Genomic DNA, 19,066 nt, shown 5'->3' with positions numbered 1-19,066 from the left:
TCCATTCTCCTGTCCCGGCTACCCGTATCCTGCCTGATTCTGTCCTGTTTCCTGTATCGATCACCGATCCGTGCTCCTTTCTCCTGCCTAATTCTGTCCCCTGTTTCCTGTATAAATCCGCGCTCTGTTCTCCCGTCCCGGCTACCTGACTTGTTCCGATCTCCGACCACGCTCCGTTCTCCCGTCCCGGCTACCCGACTGGTTCCGATCTCCGACCACGCTTCGTTCGCGAGGGCTTCCCGCTCCTCCTGCCCAGCGAGCACAAGATCGCGGTCTTTTTCCTCTCACCCTGTTTTCCCAGAACCCTCAACAAAGCATTGTTTTAAATGTTACACATTTGGGTTCACTGCTTGTATCGGTTGTGACATTGAGTTCTTGTGCAAATATCTTGATAAAGACAGTTTTTGAGGGGAAAAAATGTTAAATAACCTTCAAATTAGAACTACTATACTGTAATATTTGGCTGCAAAATTATTATATATTTTATTTTGTGTTATTATTAAAAGAACAGTGTATTATTCAGCACCTTCTAGTTGTAAAAAAACGCATTCTTAGTTACTCGAGTTCTTGAGCAAAGAAAAAATATTGGACATGGACATTAATTTTGGGGAAAATGATTTGTTAATGCTGATTTTTGATGTTTATAACTCTTTTGTCACTGAATGAGTAAACAAAAAACGTTTGTATGAGAAAAAAAATCCTGGTGCTCATGCGGGGATTCCAAGATCTGAGTAGATTAAAGTTTGCTGCTGCTAGTTGGGACAGTGCCCGTGAGATGCTGATGCACCAAAAGCATCCCATAATACTCCTTCCTCCTCATCTTCCTCTGCCAAGTCAAACTAAAGCCAAAGTAGTCATGACTTGAACTGAATTGGAAATCTTTGTCATGATTTGAGCTTCTTTGGAAAAATTGTGGTGACAAATGCTACAAAAATGTTCCACTTTGGTTTGGCCGCAAGTAGCAAAAACTAAAGTTGTTAACTCAAACGTTATAGAGGAAGGATCCTGCACTGTGTATAAATAAATGCCATGTAAATATGTTATCACATAAAAAATTAGGTAATACCTAAATATATGACATAAGTGCAATTTATCCACTTGTTTATGCATGCACTTATTAACTAAAATGCCTTTCTTCCCTCATCTTTCACAGCCAGTCAGGTAGGTTACCCTCGATATGAAATCGCATGAATAAGCACTTTTGGTTTTGAAGACTCAAGGTTTTTTTTGCACAGAAAGACATTCCACTCTCCCAGGCCGTAACGACATTGAATGTAAACACCATCTTCTACAGGGAGTCAGGTAGGTTACCCAAGATGTGAAATGTGCCCCAAAAAAGCTGAATTGTCATTTTTTTTTCTTTTGCTGACTAAGCAGTTTTCCACAGAGACATTCTACTCTCCCAGGACAAAACACGTTTGGCCAGGATCACAATCTTTCACAGGCAATCAGGTAAATCACTCTAAAAGTAAAAATGCCCTCGAAAATCCTAACTCAGTAATTTTGGTTTTGTTGACTCAGCGTTTTTTTTCCAGAAAGATTTTCTGCTCTTCCAGGCAAGAACAACATTCAATTTCAACACAATGTCTTGCAGACAGTAAGAAAGGTTGACCTATATGTGGAAAAGGCTCTAAGAGTTGACTCCATGTCAGTCCGTGAGCGAACTTTTGGTCTGCTGACTACACATTTCTTTTTTCTGAAAGACATTCTACTCTACCATGCCAGAACGGCATTGAATATAAACACTATCTTTTATAGGCAGTCAGGTAAGTTACCCCATATGTGATAACTACCCCAAAAAAAACATCTAACATGATGTGAAAACGAAAAAGATGACTTGATGTTTTTAGTTTTGCTGACTCAGCAGCTTCTACTCTCTCAGGCCAGAACAAGTATGGCAAGGATCACAATATTTTACAAGCAAGCAGGTAGGTCACTCTAGAGGTGAAGTACCCTGCCAAATAGGGAAATGCCACCCAAAAATGCTTTTGCGTCTCAAAGCGGGTGGAGCTCTAATGGCGCACCACCATTCTAGTTTATTGACACATTTATTTCTACATATTGTAGGATTGGTCCCCCATACAACTGGACCTACTTCCAGGACACAATTTCAGATGTTGCCACGAGAAGAACGAAGCGAGAAGCAAAATGAGGAGATAATGATGCCATTACAGGGAAAATCATTTGGAAGTTGATAGCCGATAATGACTTGGAAATGGAACACAAACTATTTCTCCATTTTTATACACTGCGGATGTTTTAACAGAATTTATTTAGTTTTTAATGACTTCCCTTCATTCAAGGTGTCCAAGTTGTTCTTGAAAAGGATTTTAAACCCACAAATGACTCATTTGTGGGTTTCTTAGATGCTGGCATGGCGTCGTCGCTGTGGCAACCGCGAGGGAAGTGGAAGAGGACGCGTCATCCCCCATCCCACGCTTTGGATTTACGTTTTAGTTTAGGCGGGATTACGCCGTTTGGGAGATGAGATGAACTGCGTCTGAACCTCTGGCGGCCCACATCTGGGAAAGGGCGGGGGGGACAATTTAGTCGGCTGTCAGAAAAAAAAAAGATCCAAAGTGTGTGTCACTCATGAGGTTTCTGCGTTTGCGGGCTCGCGTTTGGACAAATTCGGCGCTCGTGCGCTCGATGAGAGGCGACAAGTCGACCCAGTTTCTCGCTGTCGCATCCTCAACTAGGAGGAAATACATGGGGAAAAGAAACGAGTGGGGATGTTCCTCGCCAGTCCTGTAGAGGGCAGTCAAAGTAGTAAGTTGAAATAGAAGAAGTCTCATCAACAAAAAATAGACAAGTCCTGAGTTTGTCATCTATAGTGCTACGGTAATGCAACACTACATTCATTTAAGCCCCTCCTCTACCAGATGCTGGCTACTAATTGGTTGTCACACTTTAGTGTCCATCATTGCACACAACTTCTCTGAAATTAGTTCTACATCTCACAACATGACCTCACGATACAAAAGTAGCACGATATCGTGGATAGCTTTTCGATATAAAAGACTTTAAACAAATCTGGTACCACAAAAGGGGGTCCAAAAAAATATAATAGCATTAATAAAATAGCCACGAGAGGGAGCTAAAAAAACCACAAAAACCACATATCTTCAAAAGAAATGCTCATCTTGATACTGAAGAAAAGGACAACACAATTTTCATCCGGCAATAACACAAAACACATTGTTGTCACATCACTCCGTCCACCTTTTAGGATTGGGCCTCACCCAGAGAAGAAAAAAGAAAAAAGAAAAAAAAAAACGAACAAAGGTAACAAGAAAAACAGTTTGCGTACTCTGCAGATTTAGAAAGGACGTCTTGTTGTGTTTAACCGGTACAGCTGCTAAATACTTTTGACACCCGGTTCACGTCATGGATTTTTTAAAAAAAAAGACAGAGACAGACAGACAAACCGATCAAGCCATCCAATAGATAAACCGATATAAGATGTTACATTAACCGACAGATCGCACGTATGATAAATGAACAAATGATAGGCAGACAAGCGATAGGATGAACTATAGGAAAATTATAGGATGATTGAAAGAATGATAGAAAGAAGAATAGACGAACAAGAGAATGAATGATCGAAAGATGACAGAACAAATATTAGAACCAACGATAGAACAATGATAGAGAGAACGATCGAAAAAAAACGATAGAATGAACGTTAAAATTAATCGAAAGAAGGATGGTAGGAAGAACGATGGAAAGAATGATAGAGAGAATAAAAGAATGAATGATAAAAATAACAATATCAAAAAAGCTATAAAGAATCATGAAAATAATATAAAAAACAATAGACTGATAGATCATTTGATAGAGCGGATAATAGATTGATGATAGAAAAAAACGATGGAACGATAAACAATGGACAAAAAAATAGAACAAACGATAAAGATAAAGATAAAACGATAAAAGAATGATAAAAAAAACAACAACGGAACAAACGATAGGACAAACATTAGGTCAAATGATAATGAACAAACGATACAGTGATGATATAAAGAACGATAGCCAGAATAATAAAGACAACGATCGAGAGAACGATAGAAAGATTACAAGAACGATATAAAGAATGACAGTGATAAAGAGACTAACGAACAATAGTGCGAATAATCGAATGATGATGGGAAGAACGTTAGATAGAATGATGGAAAAGCGATAGACAAAACAAACAAATGATAGGATGACTATAAACTACGATAGATAAAACGAAAGCTGGTGCGAATACTGGAACGAAAAATAGAGTATATAATTAAATGAACGATAGAAAGAATGACATAGAAAGATAGATGAACGGATACAACTATAGAACGATAGATAGAATAACGAAAGATAGCACGAACAATAGAACGGATGATAGACTCATCCTAGAATTAACGATGATGATAGCATGAAAGACTGATAGTAAGAATGATAGAAAAGAACAATAAATAGCCCTGTTTGGTAAGTGTCAAATCAATACGTGCCAGCCATGCTAGTGAAGCCATTAGCTCCCCGCAAAGCCATCACTGCAGGGTGTCTCAGGGATGGAGGGGGGGTCTATGAGAATAGGGGGGCGTCACCCAATGTTGTTCTCGCATCACGTCCGCGCCATCAACCACTACCCCCCCCCCCCCCTTACCTGCCCACAGTTTGGTTGGCGAGCTGTCTCATCCGGTTGAACTGCTTCTTCATGTCGTCGTCGTCTCATTCACTCATTCAGGGATGATGATGATGATAACGACGTCGGCCGCCGCCGTAACATCCACGCCGAGCCTCCATGGCGGCCACGACAACGACGACGAGGGAAGGCGGCAAGCCAGCCGGGTGGGCGAATGTCCGCAGGGCCCCCCGTCCTTCCCTGTCCCTCTCTGACCTCCTCTGTCCCCCCTCAAGCTCTGGAGGTAACCGTCGTTGGAGTGAATTTGAGCCTCCGTGTTCGGACACTGATGACAGCGATCGCCCACCTCCCTCACAACCTCCCTCTTTTGACGCGAGTCCTCGGTGCATCATGGGAAATGCAGTTTACTACATCGTACAAAACGAGCACTTGAACTTATATTAACAACATACGGTATGCTACATACCTGGAAACCTCCGCCAAATGTTCTCCTTATTGATGATTGTAAAGCCTTCCAACACAATGTAATACCTATTTACTCACAGCAACAACAAAAAAAGATCATTTGTGTGAACAAATCCCTTTTATTTACCAAATCAAATCGAGGATGACATTTGCTAGTACCGCTACAATTTTATCACTCTACAACAGGGGTGGCGAACAAGTTTGACACTAAGAGCCGACATTTCTAACTGTGGGAGTCAAAGAGCCACACCACGCACTAACCTGCCATGACAGACAGACACACACAAACACGCACAATGAAAAACATATTATTTCCCATAACACACTCCTCTCCTTACAATACAACAAGTATTGTTCTTGTGTTGATTTCAAGGAAAGTGTCCACCCTCAATACATACAAAAAAAATAAACATGAAACAAGGCAAAGAGCCACAGTACTGTATATAGAAAATATGATGAGGCAAAGAGCCGCATTCTTATTGGCCAAGAGCCGCATGCGGCTCTAGAGCCACGTGTTAACCACCCCTGCTCTACAACATACCTGTCAACCTGTAGGTTTTTACCGTACAAAGTAAGTTCATTATGCATTTTAAGACGTCTACAACATACAAGAAAATATGTACAGAAAAATGCAAATTTGTCAATTATGGGTACCATCCGGTAAACACCGACTATCACAAAAATCAATCAAGTCAAAGGAGTTTGCCGCTGTAGCCTCTATCTCTGTATTGTTTTTTTCGTTGCAAACGAAGCGAGCGGTTTGATGCTACTGTGCGCATGCGTTGCATGCGTCTGGAATTTGGGGCGGCATTAGCTCAGGAGGTAGAGCACTCATCTGGGAATCAAGAGAGCAGGTTCGAATCCCGGCTCTCCCGTGTTACATGTCGAAGTGTCCTTGGGTAAGACACTGAACCCCTAATGCCCCCAATAGGCAGGTTGGCGCCTTGCATGGCTGCACGGCTGCTATTGGTGTGTGAGTGTGTGTGAATGGGTAAATGTGAAGCACATTGTAAAGCACTTTGGGAAGTCTGCATTGACTTGAGAAGTGCTATATAAATGCAGATCATTTCATTTCAATTTCCCATCATGCATCATTCCCGCCAAAAAATGGTGTAAGATTATTTTGTATTTCGTAAGGGAAAATACATCAGTTTGTACGGGCATGGAGCCCTGGAGGTTGACATGTATGCTACAACGACGTTGTCACCTGCTACCAGAGACCGAGAAGATCTGGATTAAAGCATAAAGGGCCAAGACGAAATTGGTCCAACAAAAAGAACGAGACAGTTGTTAAACCAGGACGGTTGTAACAGTTAAAGTTTGACCAATTGGAAGAGAGTTTTATAAATGCCAATGTAATAGGATATTGCCCTTTCCATTTTGACCTCGCACAAGACTTTTGAAGATTCTTGAGGGACATTGTCTCAATTTTATGGTTAAAAAAAAAAAAGAACACATTCTTTGACAAGATTTCAAACTTTTTCTTTCTCACTGTATTTTGCTTTATGTCAAATATGCTAAAGATAGACAAATGTCTTGCACATGGCCATCATGTCCACATTCTTGGCTTTAATCCCATCTGTTTATTTTTTCATGCTAGCTAACAACCACCATGAGAAAATATTGGCTTAATAATGGCTAAAAGGTACAGGGACAGTTGTAACACATCCAAAAATGTCAACTTCTGTCCAGTCTGTATGGTCAATTGCAAGGGCAAGGAAAAGTGGGTATAGCGTATTGATTGCAAGAAATTTGCCCTTAAAACCTGCACCCTAGGCATTAGCTCATGCATTTGCCACTACTGTCCGTCCGACTCCGATTACTAATGCTGTCCATTGAAAACAATTGATACCACACAAGAATTTTCTTCTATTCCATGCTCTTCTTGTCATATATTCTATTAGATAAAGAGTTCTCCTAATATTGCTCTATGTGAAGATTATATGTAATGTTAGGAAATTAATACATTACAAATGTAGCGTTTACCAATTTGTTCGAATTAGTTATCTGACTCCATTAACCAAACATAACCTTCAATCACCCAACAATGCATGCTCGTTTAGTAAAGGAAAAATGAACAAGAATAGCAGACATTTTCACACGTGGGCAAAGTATTTAACTAAGTGAATTCCATCGGGTTAGCCAAATTAGCCGAATTAGTGCCGCTCTTCGTCGAGCCTCTCTCTCGATTGTCCCTCGCGATCGATCTTCTTCTGAAGTTATTCTGCCCACGTCTTATCACGGGCCGGCGTGTCGGCCACCCCCATGGGCGGGCCAGGAACTCCCCACGTGGCAGACTCCCCACGTGGCCTCCACCTAGTCCCCTCGATGTCTGGACCGGTGCGTCACGAAGGCCCCTCTTGTGCCGGGAAGTGCTGATTATAGAAATGCTGATTATCAAATCAGTGCCTAGCCTTCTCCGTCAGCGTCCTGTTATCAACAGAACTAAACAAAACATTCGCATTCGGAACGGCGCGACCTGTCATTGACCTTAAGCCTTCTATGTGAAACATCTTCATTGCATTCAATAGATGTAACTCGTATAAAATTGTATAACCTCCCTTATAGTCAAATAAATAAAATATAAAATCATTCAGTAATAATAAATCATTGTTACAACTCTCCACAACCTGTTACTGGGTACGGTTGTAATACTGTGTATCTCTGTGTTTGAGAGACTGTCACAAACTTTTGGAGATACTTGGAACTCTACCATTGATGTCTACTTGTAAAAGACAAATTAAGGTACCATGTAATTGGGAGTGAGAAAGCTAATTGTGTTACAGCTGTACCCGGTCTTGAAATGATAAGAAAACGTTTAAAATAAGAGAAAAACATAAGAAAGAAAACAATGGCAACATTAAAGAACGGTGTACGAGTGTCTGCCACTGAAGCGCTTCTGGACGGTACAGTAAATGGTTTAAGAATGGTGTATTTTCAGCTTTTTACCAGTATATCAATCTTTATCAACAACATAACTAAATTATTGCCAATTATATATGTTTAGGTACACGCTCTATTAATATTTTAAATTGATCTCAGTATGTGGCTATTTTAAAGCAGTTTTAGAAGGTTGATTAAATGCGAGTGTATACGGTACTCTTGATTGTCAAAGTACAGAGAGGAAGAAAATGGGGTCTGAATGATATAGGAAATGGATGGTTTAAGCAAACAGTTAACATTGTTATAATAATAATATTATTATAATTGTTATTATCATTACTGTTATGAATACTATTTTTATTGTTGTCATTATCGGTGTCCGAATGATATTCAGTGATTTGTAGCATTACAGTGTCACGACTAGAACGGAATTAGGACCCAGACGCGTAACTTTAACCACAAGTTTATTGAGATATGGAGGAAAGGTAGCGTCCACGAACCGTTGCTCGCTGGACGCGGGAAGAAAGCTGCTCACAGAATCGGAACGTGTTCCGAATGTGTAAGGGGATCTTCCGGAGCGGGAGATCGTAGTGTCATAGACGGAAAAACAGGTCGATAGCCGGGACAGGAGAGCAAAACGTGGTCGGGACCAAAAAACGAGTTGAAGCCGGGACGGGAGGTCGACAGGTATGAATGGTGGGTCCTCAAGTCAGACCAGTTGAGAACCACTTGAGTGGATCTTAAAATATTCATTGTGTAGTTACACGTTAATGTCTTATGGGGCGCTAACGAGTCAAAAGTACCTCTCACCCCCAAAAGAGCACTAAAAGAAGAAGAGCAGCCCAAGACCGACAAGTAAACTTCTTGAATGACAAGCCCCCCCAAAAAGTTTCCAGGTTTTGATCGCGAAGGTTTTTGCAACCAACTGCGGGGTCGACGCACTCAGGCCCACCGCCAAGGCGTCACTCCGCGCTGTTAGCGGCCGAGCAACATGCGGGATCGAACTCACGAACTGGGGAACGTAAGTCTGTCAAGTTCCACTCCTGCATTGACGATTAGCTTTAGCATACTAGCTTGCCTTTTTTTTAGGACGCAGTCTTGTTAAATGTCACTTTTTAACATTTTGCATAGGGGACGGAATGCAAAAGCGTTTACATTACCCGTCATTGGATCTGACCTTTGCTTTTGTCTCTGCGTTCGATTTGGGCGTTGTTTTCGAGGCGACTTCCGTTGCAGGATGTGCGAAGTATTTTCGGATCCTCAATCTTAAAGAATTAAAAATATTGGACTAAAAAAAATAATCTGGAGTAATATGTAAGTGGTGATGCGAAATAACATGTCATTGCGAATCCTGTCATGGTTTTAATACAGAGCACACACAAAAAAAACTAACGTTCATTCTTCGAATGCAATCTCTAAAAGCAATTTTCAAATGAAAAAGTGAAAACTTTTGGAATTACACATTTAAATACTGCCAAATATAATAATTTTCGTAAATGCAAATGATTAAAATGTGTCATTTTTGTAAGTTAACGGTTGTAAAAACTCTTTTTTTTAAAATAAAACAATGCAAAATTGGACAGGTACGTCACGTAATTCATTATTAATGATAATTCACGTTTTGTTACTTGATCATAGTCCATGGTGAAAATTAGAGAAACGTAAATGACGAAAATATGTCTTTGTTTTTGATTAAACAATTCCTAAAAACTATTTTAAACTAACAGAACTGATTTTTTTCAGCCACTGAAATGTTCTTATACATGTTACTAATTAGATACTTCGTGTTTTATATTTATTTTATTTTATGGTGGGAAGTAAAATTTGTCTTTGTTTTGAAAAAATTACTAAAAAAATTTAGTATTATGAAACTGAACAATTTACTTCTTCAGTTTACTGAATTTCAAAGTTTTGTGTCACTGAAATAGCCTTTTAGGTTTTATAAATGGGTAATTCGTTCTTTTTCACTCCAACATATTATTTTATGGTTAGATCTAAGGCAATGTGACTAAATGTGTCTTTGTAAATAAGGACTATTCCTTTGTCATTTCATAAAACATTTTTAAACTTGCAAAATTTACCATTTTCAGTCACTGAAATGATATATTAAAGTTATTTATTAGTTTTTACTAGGTTTTTTTTCTTGTAATAACTAAAAAAAGAATTCATGACCTTCTTCTAATTGAAATGTGTTTCCATTCATATTTATCTTCTAAAATTGAATTCCGGGACCACGGTTCAGGGTTCGTACGGGTGCTTAAGATCCTTGTAAATTCTTGAATTTTAATGTTGTTTTTTTCAAGGATTGAAAAGTGATTTATTTTGAGGTGAAGTGCTCGTAAACGCTTGAAATTGTTGCCATGTTTTTTTAACAATTCTGCTTAAAAATTACACAGACACTGCTCTCTGGTGGTTTTGTTTTGCCATTGGATTTCTTCCCTTGTAATCAATGGCCGCTCGCATTAGTTTGTGCGGCATTGTCTTTGCCCCCTAAAAGTTGTGTTCAAGAGACAGGTGCATGCTACACCGAAACAGGGCAATATTAAAATTTGTATTTAGTTTACTATGTGCCGTGTAAAAAATGAAGGAGCATTCCCAGTGGTATATTGTAAAGTAGAAGTAAATGGAAATCTGTGGCAGAAGTAAATGGAATGAGACCAAGAGGAAAGTCACGAATTGACGTGGATGGATGGTGTTAAGAGTGCACTGCAGGAAAGAGGTCTAAATATAGTGGAAGCTAGAGCTCTTGTTGGTGCTAGTAATGAGTGGAGAGGTGTTGTGAAAGGATAGTGGGATGTTTAGACGCGTTCTAAGGGATGGGCAGGGCACCTGTATGATGTGGCAGGGGTAAACCAGTGAAAGCTGTCGGGCCCTATTGTTGAACAGAAGAGTGTGTTGTGTCACCCTGACCCGAGTGACATGGTCGCTTTCTTGTGTCTTGTTTTCATCTGGAGGGACGAAAGCATGACCAACTTGGGTCCCGAGGTGCTTAACTTGTTTGGGTGTTTGGGCATTTGGGTGGGCCATGATCCAAACATTTTTGTGTGTTTTTTGCTACTTTTTGCCTTTTTTTAAATTTTCTTTGTTTTTGTATGTGTTTGTCTTGCTGTCGGTCACCCCTCTCGAGGAATATGACCAGGGTAGATACATAGATAGATAGATAGATAGATATAGATATTGTAACGTGAAGACATTCCTCCAACTAAAAATATTAGTTGTATATTACCGTCATTTTTACCCAAAACTTAATATGGGGAGAGATTTTTCTCCAAAACCAAATATTCAGGCTTTCTGAAATAAATAAATGTAAATTCTGTTCATCTGTCCTGGAATTAATAACTCTTTTGTCATGATATATCATTGTTTATGGTTAAATAAGTCTGACGGCAGAAGAAAATTGGTCTAATTTGCAACCCATTTGTGCAGAAAGGTGACGCTTCGGACGAGGACGATGAAGGAAAATCTCTTATGCTCAAACCGGGCGGCTCTTCGGCCAAAGAGGAAAAAGAAAATGAGAGCTTCCTAAAAAAGGTGAGTTTGCATATGAATACATTTGTATACAGTTGTTATCAGGGTCCTTAAAAATGCTTGAATTTTGATATTGTGTTTCCAAGGTTTGAAAAGTGATTTAATTTTGGGTGAAGTGCTTGTAAATGCTTAAAATCGTTGCCACGTTTCTTGGTAGTCTGAATTTGTAGACCACGCATTTAATGAAGAAATAAAAATAGTTCTGACACTGCTTTCTGGTGGCTCTGCCATTCCATTTCTTCTTCCCTTGTCATTAACCGCAGCTAGCATTAGTTTGTATGGCACTGTCCAATGAAGCCCCCAAAATGACGTATGCATGCTACACCTAAACAGGGCACTATGAAATGTGTATTAGTACAAGGATTATGCTCTTCAATTATGGGCCATGTTAAAAATTAAGGTATTTTTTCCCGGTGGTGAATTGTAATGGGAAAAACTTTTTGACACTGAAAATGTAAGCAACATATAACTTGTCGTTTACTCAAAATCTAAATAGGTCTCGATAAATGCCAACACGAGATGAAACATTGCATATGTAAATATACATTTGTGGCTCTGCAAAATACATGATTCACACCGGATTCCTTCTTTCAATGGGACTGGAGAAATTTGAAAATTGAATTTCAAAGTCCTTAAAAGTGCTTCAATTTTGCCATGAAAAAAAGTGTATGAACGATGTGTATGGAGTTTATCAGCTACAGGCTGGTGGTGCTTACATTACATCTGATGAAGACTTTGGAATGAATAGTCCTTGTCCATTTCTGTCCCCTGGTGGTACCATCACTAGATCCACTTCAGTTTGCCTACCAGCCTGGCATTGGGGTGGATGATGATGTTATCTTCCTCAAACACCGAGCTCTCACTCACCTGGAGAAACCTGGGAGCACTGTCAGAGTCATGTTTTTTGACTTCTCCAGTGCTTTTAACACGATACAGCCTGCACTTCTGGGAGACAAGTTGCAGAACACAGGGGAGGACCATCACCTTGCCAGGTGGATTTTGGACTACCTTCCCAACCGTCCACAGTATGTGAGGACTGTGTGTCTTGACACAGTGGTCTGCGGTACGGGGGCCGCGCAGGGAACGGTGCCGTCTCCATTCCTCCTTACCCTCTACACTGCGGTCTTTTCCTACTACACACCCACCTGTCACCTCCAGAAGTTCTCTGATGACTCGGCAATCGTCAGACTCATCACAGATGTGGACAAAGGTGAGTACAGAGAACTAACACGGGAATTTGTGGACTGGTACCAGCGGAACTGCCTCCAGATCAACGGGGGAAAACAAAAGAACTGGTGGTGGACTTCCGCAAACAAAGACTACACCCCCCAACAATGGTGAACATTAAGGGAAGGGGTATCGAGAGGGTGACATCCGACATGTACCTGGGCGTTTACCTGAATGATAAACTGGACTGGACCAATAACACAACTGTACAAAAAAGGGCAGAGGAAACTCTATCTGCTTAGGAGGCTGAGGTCTTTTGGAATGCAGAGGGCACCCCTGAAGAACTTTTATGACACCGTGGTGGCATCAGCTATATTCTACGGAATGGTCTGCTGGGGTAGCATCATTTCAACGGCTGACAGGAAAAGACTGGACAGTCTGATCAGGAAGGCCAGCTCTGTCCTGGGATGTACCCTCGACTCAGTGGAGGTTGTAGGGGAGAGGAGGATGACTGCTAACCTGTCATCCATGACTAGGATCATCTTCAATCCCCTGCAGGACACCGTATCTGCTCTGGAGAGCTCCCTCAGTGACCGGCTGCTTCACCCCAAATGTGTGAAGGAGCGGTTCCGCAGGTCCTTCCTTCCTGCAGCCATCTGACTATATAATAAGCAGTGCTCCCGATAGACTGCACACCGTCCATGACTTTGCACATTACTGGCCACTTGACTTTAACTATTTTGCACACGTGGCATTGGAAATATTGGTGTTCATATTTATAAATATTTGTTTATACTGTTAATTTTCTTAGCTGTTACTGCCGTAACAAAATAAATTTCCCCTTTGTGGGACGAATAAAGGATTATCTGATCTTAAACGTGTTTGTTTTGGGGCAGGTGCAAGAAATCCACGAAGGTCTTTACAGCCTGAAGAGAATGGTGTGCGACCTTGAGAACAAGCAGAAGACCATTTTGGGTGTGGCGCTACCGGAGGATGGTGGGACATGCTTATGTTTTTTTCCCCCGGATGTTTTGAATGTAAACTCAGTCAGGCCGTGACGTCATCTGCGCAGGCATGAAAAAAGAGCTGCAGACCCTGCGAGACCAGATCAAGACGCTGGCTGGGCAAATCCACAGGAAACTCAAGAGTAACTATTACACTTCTGGCATGCACAAGTACAGATTTTTATTCATTGGAATAAACATTCTCGATATTCAGAATTTTAGGATTTGATTTTTGAGGCATTTTAAGAAATACTTGCCTTAAAATGAACAAGATAATCTCATGGATTCGTTATCATTTGGCTCTTTTAAAATATTTTTGTGGCTTTTAGGGTTTCTTTAAGTCATTTTAAAGATTATTTGACTTAAAATAATCAAACGGGGTAGGCTTTTTATCATTTAGCTGTTTTTTTACATACAATTTTGAAATGAACAATTCAATCTAATTGAGTTGAATATTAAAGGATTTTAGGATATTTTTGAGTCGTTTGAAAGATTACTTGACTTAAAATTAACAAGATGATTTAACATCAAGCATGATTTTTTTCCCCCGCTTGGCGGATTGCAGTGTTATGATTTAGTTAATTTCAAATTTTGTCAGTATTAGTTGCTGCAAGAAGTTTTTGACTTAAAATGGGTTAAAAACATGATTATTTGACTTTTTTTTAATTCCAAAGAAGCGTTTTCATTCAGCTCATTCAAAATATTTTTAAAAATTTAACTATTTATCTTTTTTTACTAATTTTAACAATAATGTGACTCAAAATTACCAAAATAATGTGGCACCAAACATTGTTTTACTTGTTTTAGTCAAGTCATGTTTATTTGAATAGCCCTCAATCACAGAGTCTCAAAGGGCTGCACAGACCAGATTTTTGCAAACCACAGACTATTATGACACCATCACCTGATCTAAAACCTACATGAGGGCAAGGGAAAACTCAAAAAACCTCAACATGAGGAAAATGAAGAAACCTTGAGAAGGGACAGCACGTGAGGTAATCCCCCGTCCAGTATGACCAGGCTGCAATGGATGTTGCAATAACAAATAATGGGCCAAGTACTAAGAATGATTTGACTTCAAAACGTCACTATATTACTTGTTTGGACTCCCTAAAAAAGTTGTTACTGTAATAATGTGAAGTGGATGAAGTAAAACTTCTTGGGTAATAGAAGTAATAAGTCGTTTTTCTAAAAATTACCAAATTTTGTGTACGCAGGCATCGAGCCCAAGAAGGGAGACGACGACGGCAAATATGTGTCTATCAGCGCTCGCATGCACCGCACTCAGGTAGTGCATGTGAAAAAAACAAGTTTTTATTTCTCTTTTAATATCTCTAAGTGTATATTATTTCCCCACGAACAGCATGCCGTCCTTTCCAGGGAGTTTGTGGAGCTGATGGGCCACTGCAACACTATCCAGGCGCAGTACCGCGATCGCAATGTGGAGAGGATTCAACGGCAACTAAAAATCAGTGAGGGGCGCCACAGGCTCACTCATTTTTAAAAAGATATGATTTATTTAAAAGCATTTCACCTTTTCCGGATAGCCGGCACAAAAGTGACGGACGAGGAGCTGGACTCCATGCTAGAGAGTGGCCAGACGGACGTTTTTACGCAAAATGTGAGTAGCAAAGAAACAAAATTCAGGTTCTGTTATAGATCCCTTTATGTAACGTCGTTGTTAAGGCAGCCCATTGACAGCAAAAGATTGTACAGACGCTGCCCTACTTTCGAACGAGAGCTTTAGTTTTATATTTTGTATATTTAAGGTTTTATTTAAGGCTTGTATACGTAACCTGTGTTGTTTTGTACTGAAAAATAAACATTTCATAAAATAATATCCTCTATAAAGAGAAGTTTAACTTACTTTTGGAAGATGTGCTTCAAGAGGTCCTCTTCCGTGGTAGAGAGTGGCTGAAAAAAAGTGATCCAACCATTTTCTCAACCGCATCAAGCTTTCTAATTCCACTTTCATTTTAAAAGAAACGGCTCGCCTCTTCCTTAAACCAACCATATTGAATGGATGCAAGCAATCTCATTAGCTGCACCGCTTATCATCAGTAGGGTTGCGGGGGTGCTGGAGCCCATCCCAGCAATCATCAGGCAGTGGTCAGGGGACACCCTGAACTGGTTGCCAGCCAATCGCAGGGCACACAGGGATAGACAACTCGCTCGCTCATTCACACCTAGGGACAATTTTGACCGGCCAATCCACCTGAAATGCATGTCTTTGGAATGTGGGAGGACACCGGAGTGCCCGGTGGAAACCCACGCAAGCACGGGGAGAACATACAAACTCCGCACAGGAAGTCTGGTAGCTGGATTTGAACCCACACAAGACCTTGGAACTGTGCCGCACACACGCTAACCACTGCGCCGCCATGGGATGCAAGCAATATTAAATAAAAATGTCAAAGTTCGAGCTGGAGATAGTATATACATAGACAGTATAGAATGTTTACACACCAACTAGGAAGAAGCGGATTTCTTCTTCGGGTGGATGCTGGGTTACCTCACAGCGCCACACACTGGTAGCAGCGGAAAGCACTACTGTAATGTCCTGTACTTGGAAAAAGGTGCACACAATACAAAATCTAACTTACAGGAATGTCCAGATATTTTTCAACATCCCGAGAAAAATGATCGAATTTAGTAAACAAAGGTAACAGTCCAAAAGGAGTAGGTATTGAAAAAAATACCCCTTTCCTGGTTGTATTGATGCAGTATGTCATCATTACCTATTTTCCTGAAGGAATAATGACAATTAGACTTTAACATGGACTTATTTGTTTAGGCTGCTACATTTATTTATGGTATGGACTGAAAAGGTGGCTCAGATGACCAATTCATATTTACAGTTGCTTAGTTCACACATAAGTTTAACTTTAGAAGAATTGACTTGCACCCAGAGTGGAAACATTTGTGAAAATGACAATAGTAATTATTAACAATATGCTTTAACAGGATTTACTCGTAAAAATTGAAATGCTAATAGCATTACTTAATTAATGTAGTTCAGAATTTAATTTCAAAATAAAGTGAAATATTTTTGTTAATTCATAAATCCTGATTATAGGTAAAAAAAAAAAAAACTATAATAATTAAAATGAGTAAAATAACTGCCAATGGAGCATGATTTTTACTCGGGAATTTTTGACATATATAGTAGAGGGAACTAATGAGTTATAATTATTATTATACTCGCTGGCACCAGTTGTTGCAAATGTAATCTAAGTATGAATTGGTAGTAAAGACTTTTCCCTGACACGTATTTACGTACTTTCTAAGGCTTTCAAGTAAATGCAAACCAGATCGCCACGATAACGCGGACATCCATAATGTCCTCAGACCAGTGTTATGTTAAGTTTCGAATTGAAAAAGTTTGTTTGCCCTGGTAATTGCAAAAAAAAGTTCTTTAAAAGTTTGATTTTTGCGCCTGTACACACAACAGCTTGGCTTGTTGTTTTTTTGTAAATTGCAACTCAACATACAAATCTTCTCCCGCTCCATTCAAACTCCTTCTGCTACGGTTTTGGATAAACAATGCGCACACATCTTTTGGTGATGACGTAGGCGGGGTAGAGGTTTGTAGTTAAAAGCGAATGATGCATTTGCCCTGATGCAGATCCTGAGCGACGCCAAAGCCACCAAGCAAGCGTTGAACGAGATCGAGACGCGGCACGACGAGATCCTTAAACTGGAGCGAAGCATCAGAGATCTTCACGACATGTTTCAATACTTGGCCATGGAAGTTGAGGCGCAGGTCCTTTTTCTTTTTATCTGTTGGCTCTGTGTTTGTGTCGGGAGAGCATTTCAAGCGGTATCTTTTTGGTCCTGCAGGGAGAGATGGTGGACCACATCGAGCACAACATCAAGCAGTCGTCCAACTATGTGGAAAAGGCCAAAGACAACACAGAAAAAGCAGTCACGTATCAACAGAAAGCCCGCAAGGTAACATGTTTACGATTTGCTCACGCAAAATTAAAAACAACTCATGAGTCCACTGAAAGTGCTCAAGGTAATCTTATGTACTAGTAAGTTTACTTTTGAAAAAAAATCTTGGGTTAACGCTTTAAAACAGATTCGTGAGTTAAAGCTGCTTCAACTTGAGTTAAACTCAAAGCTGCAAAATGCTCAACTCTTAGTTTAAAAGTCTTGGGTTAAAGTATTAGTCTCAATCCCAGTTATTGGTGCTTTACCCCGACAGTTAATGCGCAACTTGGAGCCATTAGTCAAAACAAATACATACTTAAACATCTTAAAATTAAAGCACAAATGCATGTTAAAGCTTCAACCTAAGAAACTCGTTCAAGCGTTTGGATTTTCAAAGCTTTAACTCTAGTTAAAGCAAGTTTGAGCTTTTAAATCGATATGTATAATTTATAGGGCTGCCGGGCAGCTGAGTGGTTAGCGCACAGCCCCACGGTGCAGAGGTTCAAGTCCAGAAGCTGCAGCCTCCTTGTGTGGAGATTGCATGTTCTCCCCATGCCTGCATGGGTTTTCTCCCACATTCCACAAAACATGCATGTCAGGTTAATTGGCTGGTCCGAATTGTCCCTCGGTATGTATTGGCGGGTGAATTGTCTGTGTGCCCTGCGACTGTCTGGCAACCAGTTCAGGGTGTCCCTTGCCCACTGCCTGAGGATAGCTGGGATGGGCTCAAAGCACCCCCGTGACCCTACTGAGGACTGTAGATTTAGGATATAGGGTTGTCAAAGTGGGAGCGTAGTTTTTTTTTTTTAACTCAAAGCTTTAACATACTTAAGGATTTTGAATGCTGCTTTGTACTTCAACACGTGAATTAAAGCAACTTTAACTTGAAAATACTTCCTTATTTTTGCTCAACTGAAGTGCCGATTTACTTCAAAGGTTAAGGCAAGCACTAAAATAATTTAACGCAATGCGTTTGTTTTCCGGGCGCAGAAAAAGATCTGGATCGCCATCTGCTTGGCAGTGGTCATAATCATCCTTGCCATCTCACTGGCTGCCACCTTCTCCTGACAAACGCCGCCGGCCATCCAGAGCGGGACTGTTACAGGCGGCCCCTCCCAACATCAGACCGACGCCGATCCGTCGGGACTCAGGAAGACTTTTCCGGGATGGAAGGGGCTCTTGCGGATGGTGCTCTTTTCGCAAACATTTGAAAGCAAACTGGATTGGTGGAATTATATGCTGTAAATACAAATGTTTGTACACCCCCCCCACACCTGGATTTTAATAGCATCACACGAAACTGGTCTTCAGTCTCGTCATGCACTGAACGTTTTTTTTTTATTTGCTAACATTCAACCTTGAGTTGCAGTATTTGAGGAAGAAAAAAGTTTCAACTTGTGTGGCTTTGGTCTTCTATCGAGATGTTTTGTGTCATTCAGAATAAACTTATTCAAATCGGTCAATG

The 19,066-nt window shown here is 40.3% G+C and overlaps 2 protein-coding genes across 5 annotated transcripts in view; one reads left to right on the top strand and one right to left on the bottom strand.

Annotated features, from left to right (window-relative positions):
- arhgap44b (Rho GTPase activating protein 44b) overlaps positions 1-4,984 on the bottom strand; it is a 44,153-nt gene extending 39,169 nt beyond the window's left edge. For all 4 annotated transcript variants that reach the window (XM_088323040.1, XM_088323042.1, XM_088323041.1 and 1 more), the window contains exon 1: positions 4,643-4,984. In XM_088323040.1, coding sequence (XP_088179166.1) covers positions 4,643-4,695 — 53 coding nt within the window. In that variant the 5' untranslated portion in view covers positions 4,696-4,984. The remainder of the gene's footprint in view (positions 1-4,642) is intronic.
- A 3,810-nt stretch (positions 4,985-8,794) lies between these two features.
- On the top strand, positions 8,795-19,064 carry stx4 (syntaxin 4). The gene is made up of 10 exons (XM_088324308.1): positions 8,795-8,990; positions 11,396-11,500; positions 13,561-13,660; positions 13,737-13,811; positions 14,886-14,956; positions 15,032-15,140; positions 15,216-15,289; positions 17,294-17,431; positions 17,509-17,619; positions 18,592-19,064. The coding sequence occupies exons 1-10, from the start codon at positions 8,961-8,963 to the stop codon at positions 18,667-18,669; spliced, it is 891 nt and encodes a 296-aa protein (XP_088180434.1). The 5' UTR covers positions 8,795-8,960; the 3' UTR covers positions 18,670-19,064.
- The last annotated feature ends 2 nt before the right edge of the window (positions 19,065-19,066 follow it).

The sequence above is a fragment of the Urocampus carinirostris genome, chromosome 19, assembly GCF_059441175.1.
Source record: "Urocampus carinirostris isolate Australia breed hairy pipefish chromosome 19, RoL_Ucar_1.0, whole genome shotgun sequence".
Classification (NCBI taxonomy): Eukaryota; Metazoa; Chordata; class Actinopteri; order Syngnathiformes; family Syngnathidae; genus Urocampus; species Urocampus carinirostris.
Note: the sequence above shows the minus strand (reverse complement) of the source record. Positions and strands in the feature narration are given on the sequence as shown.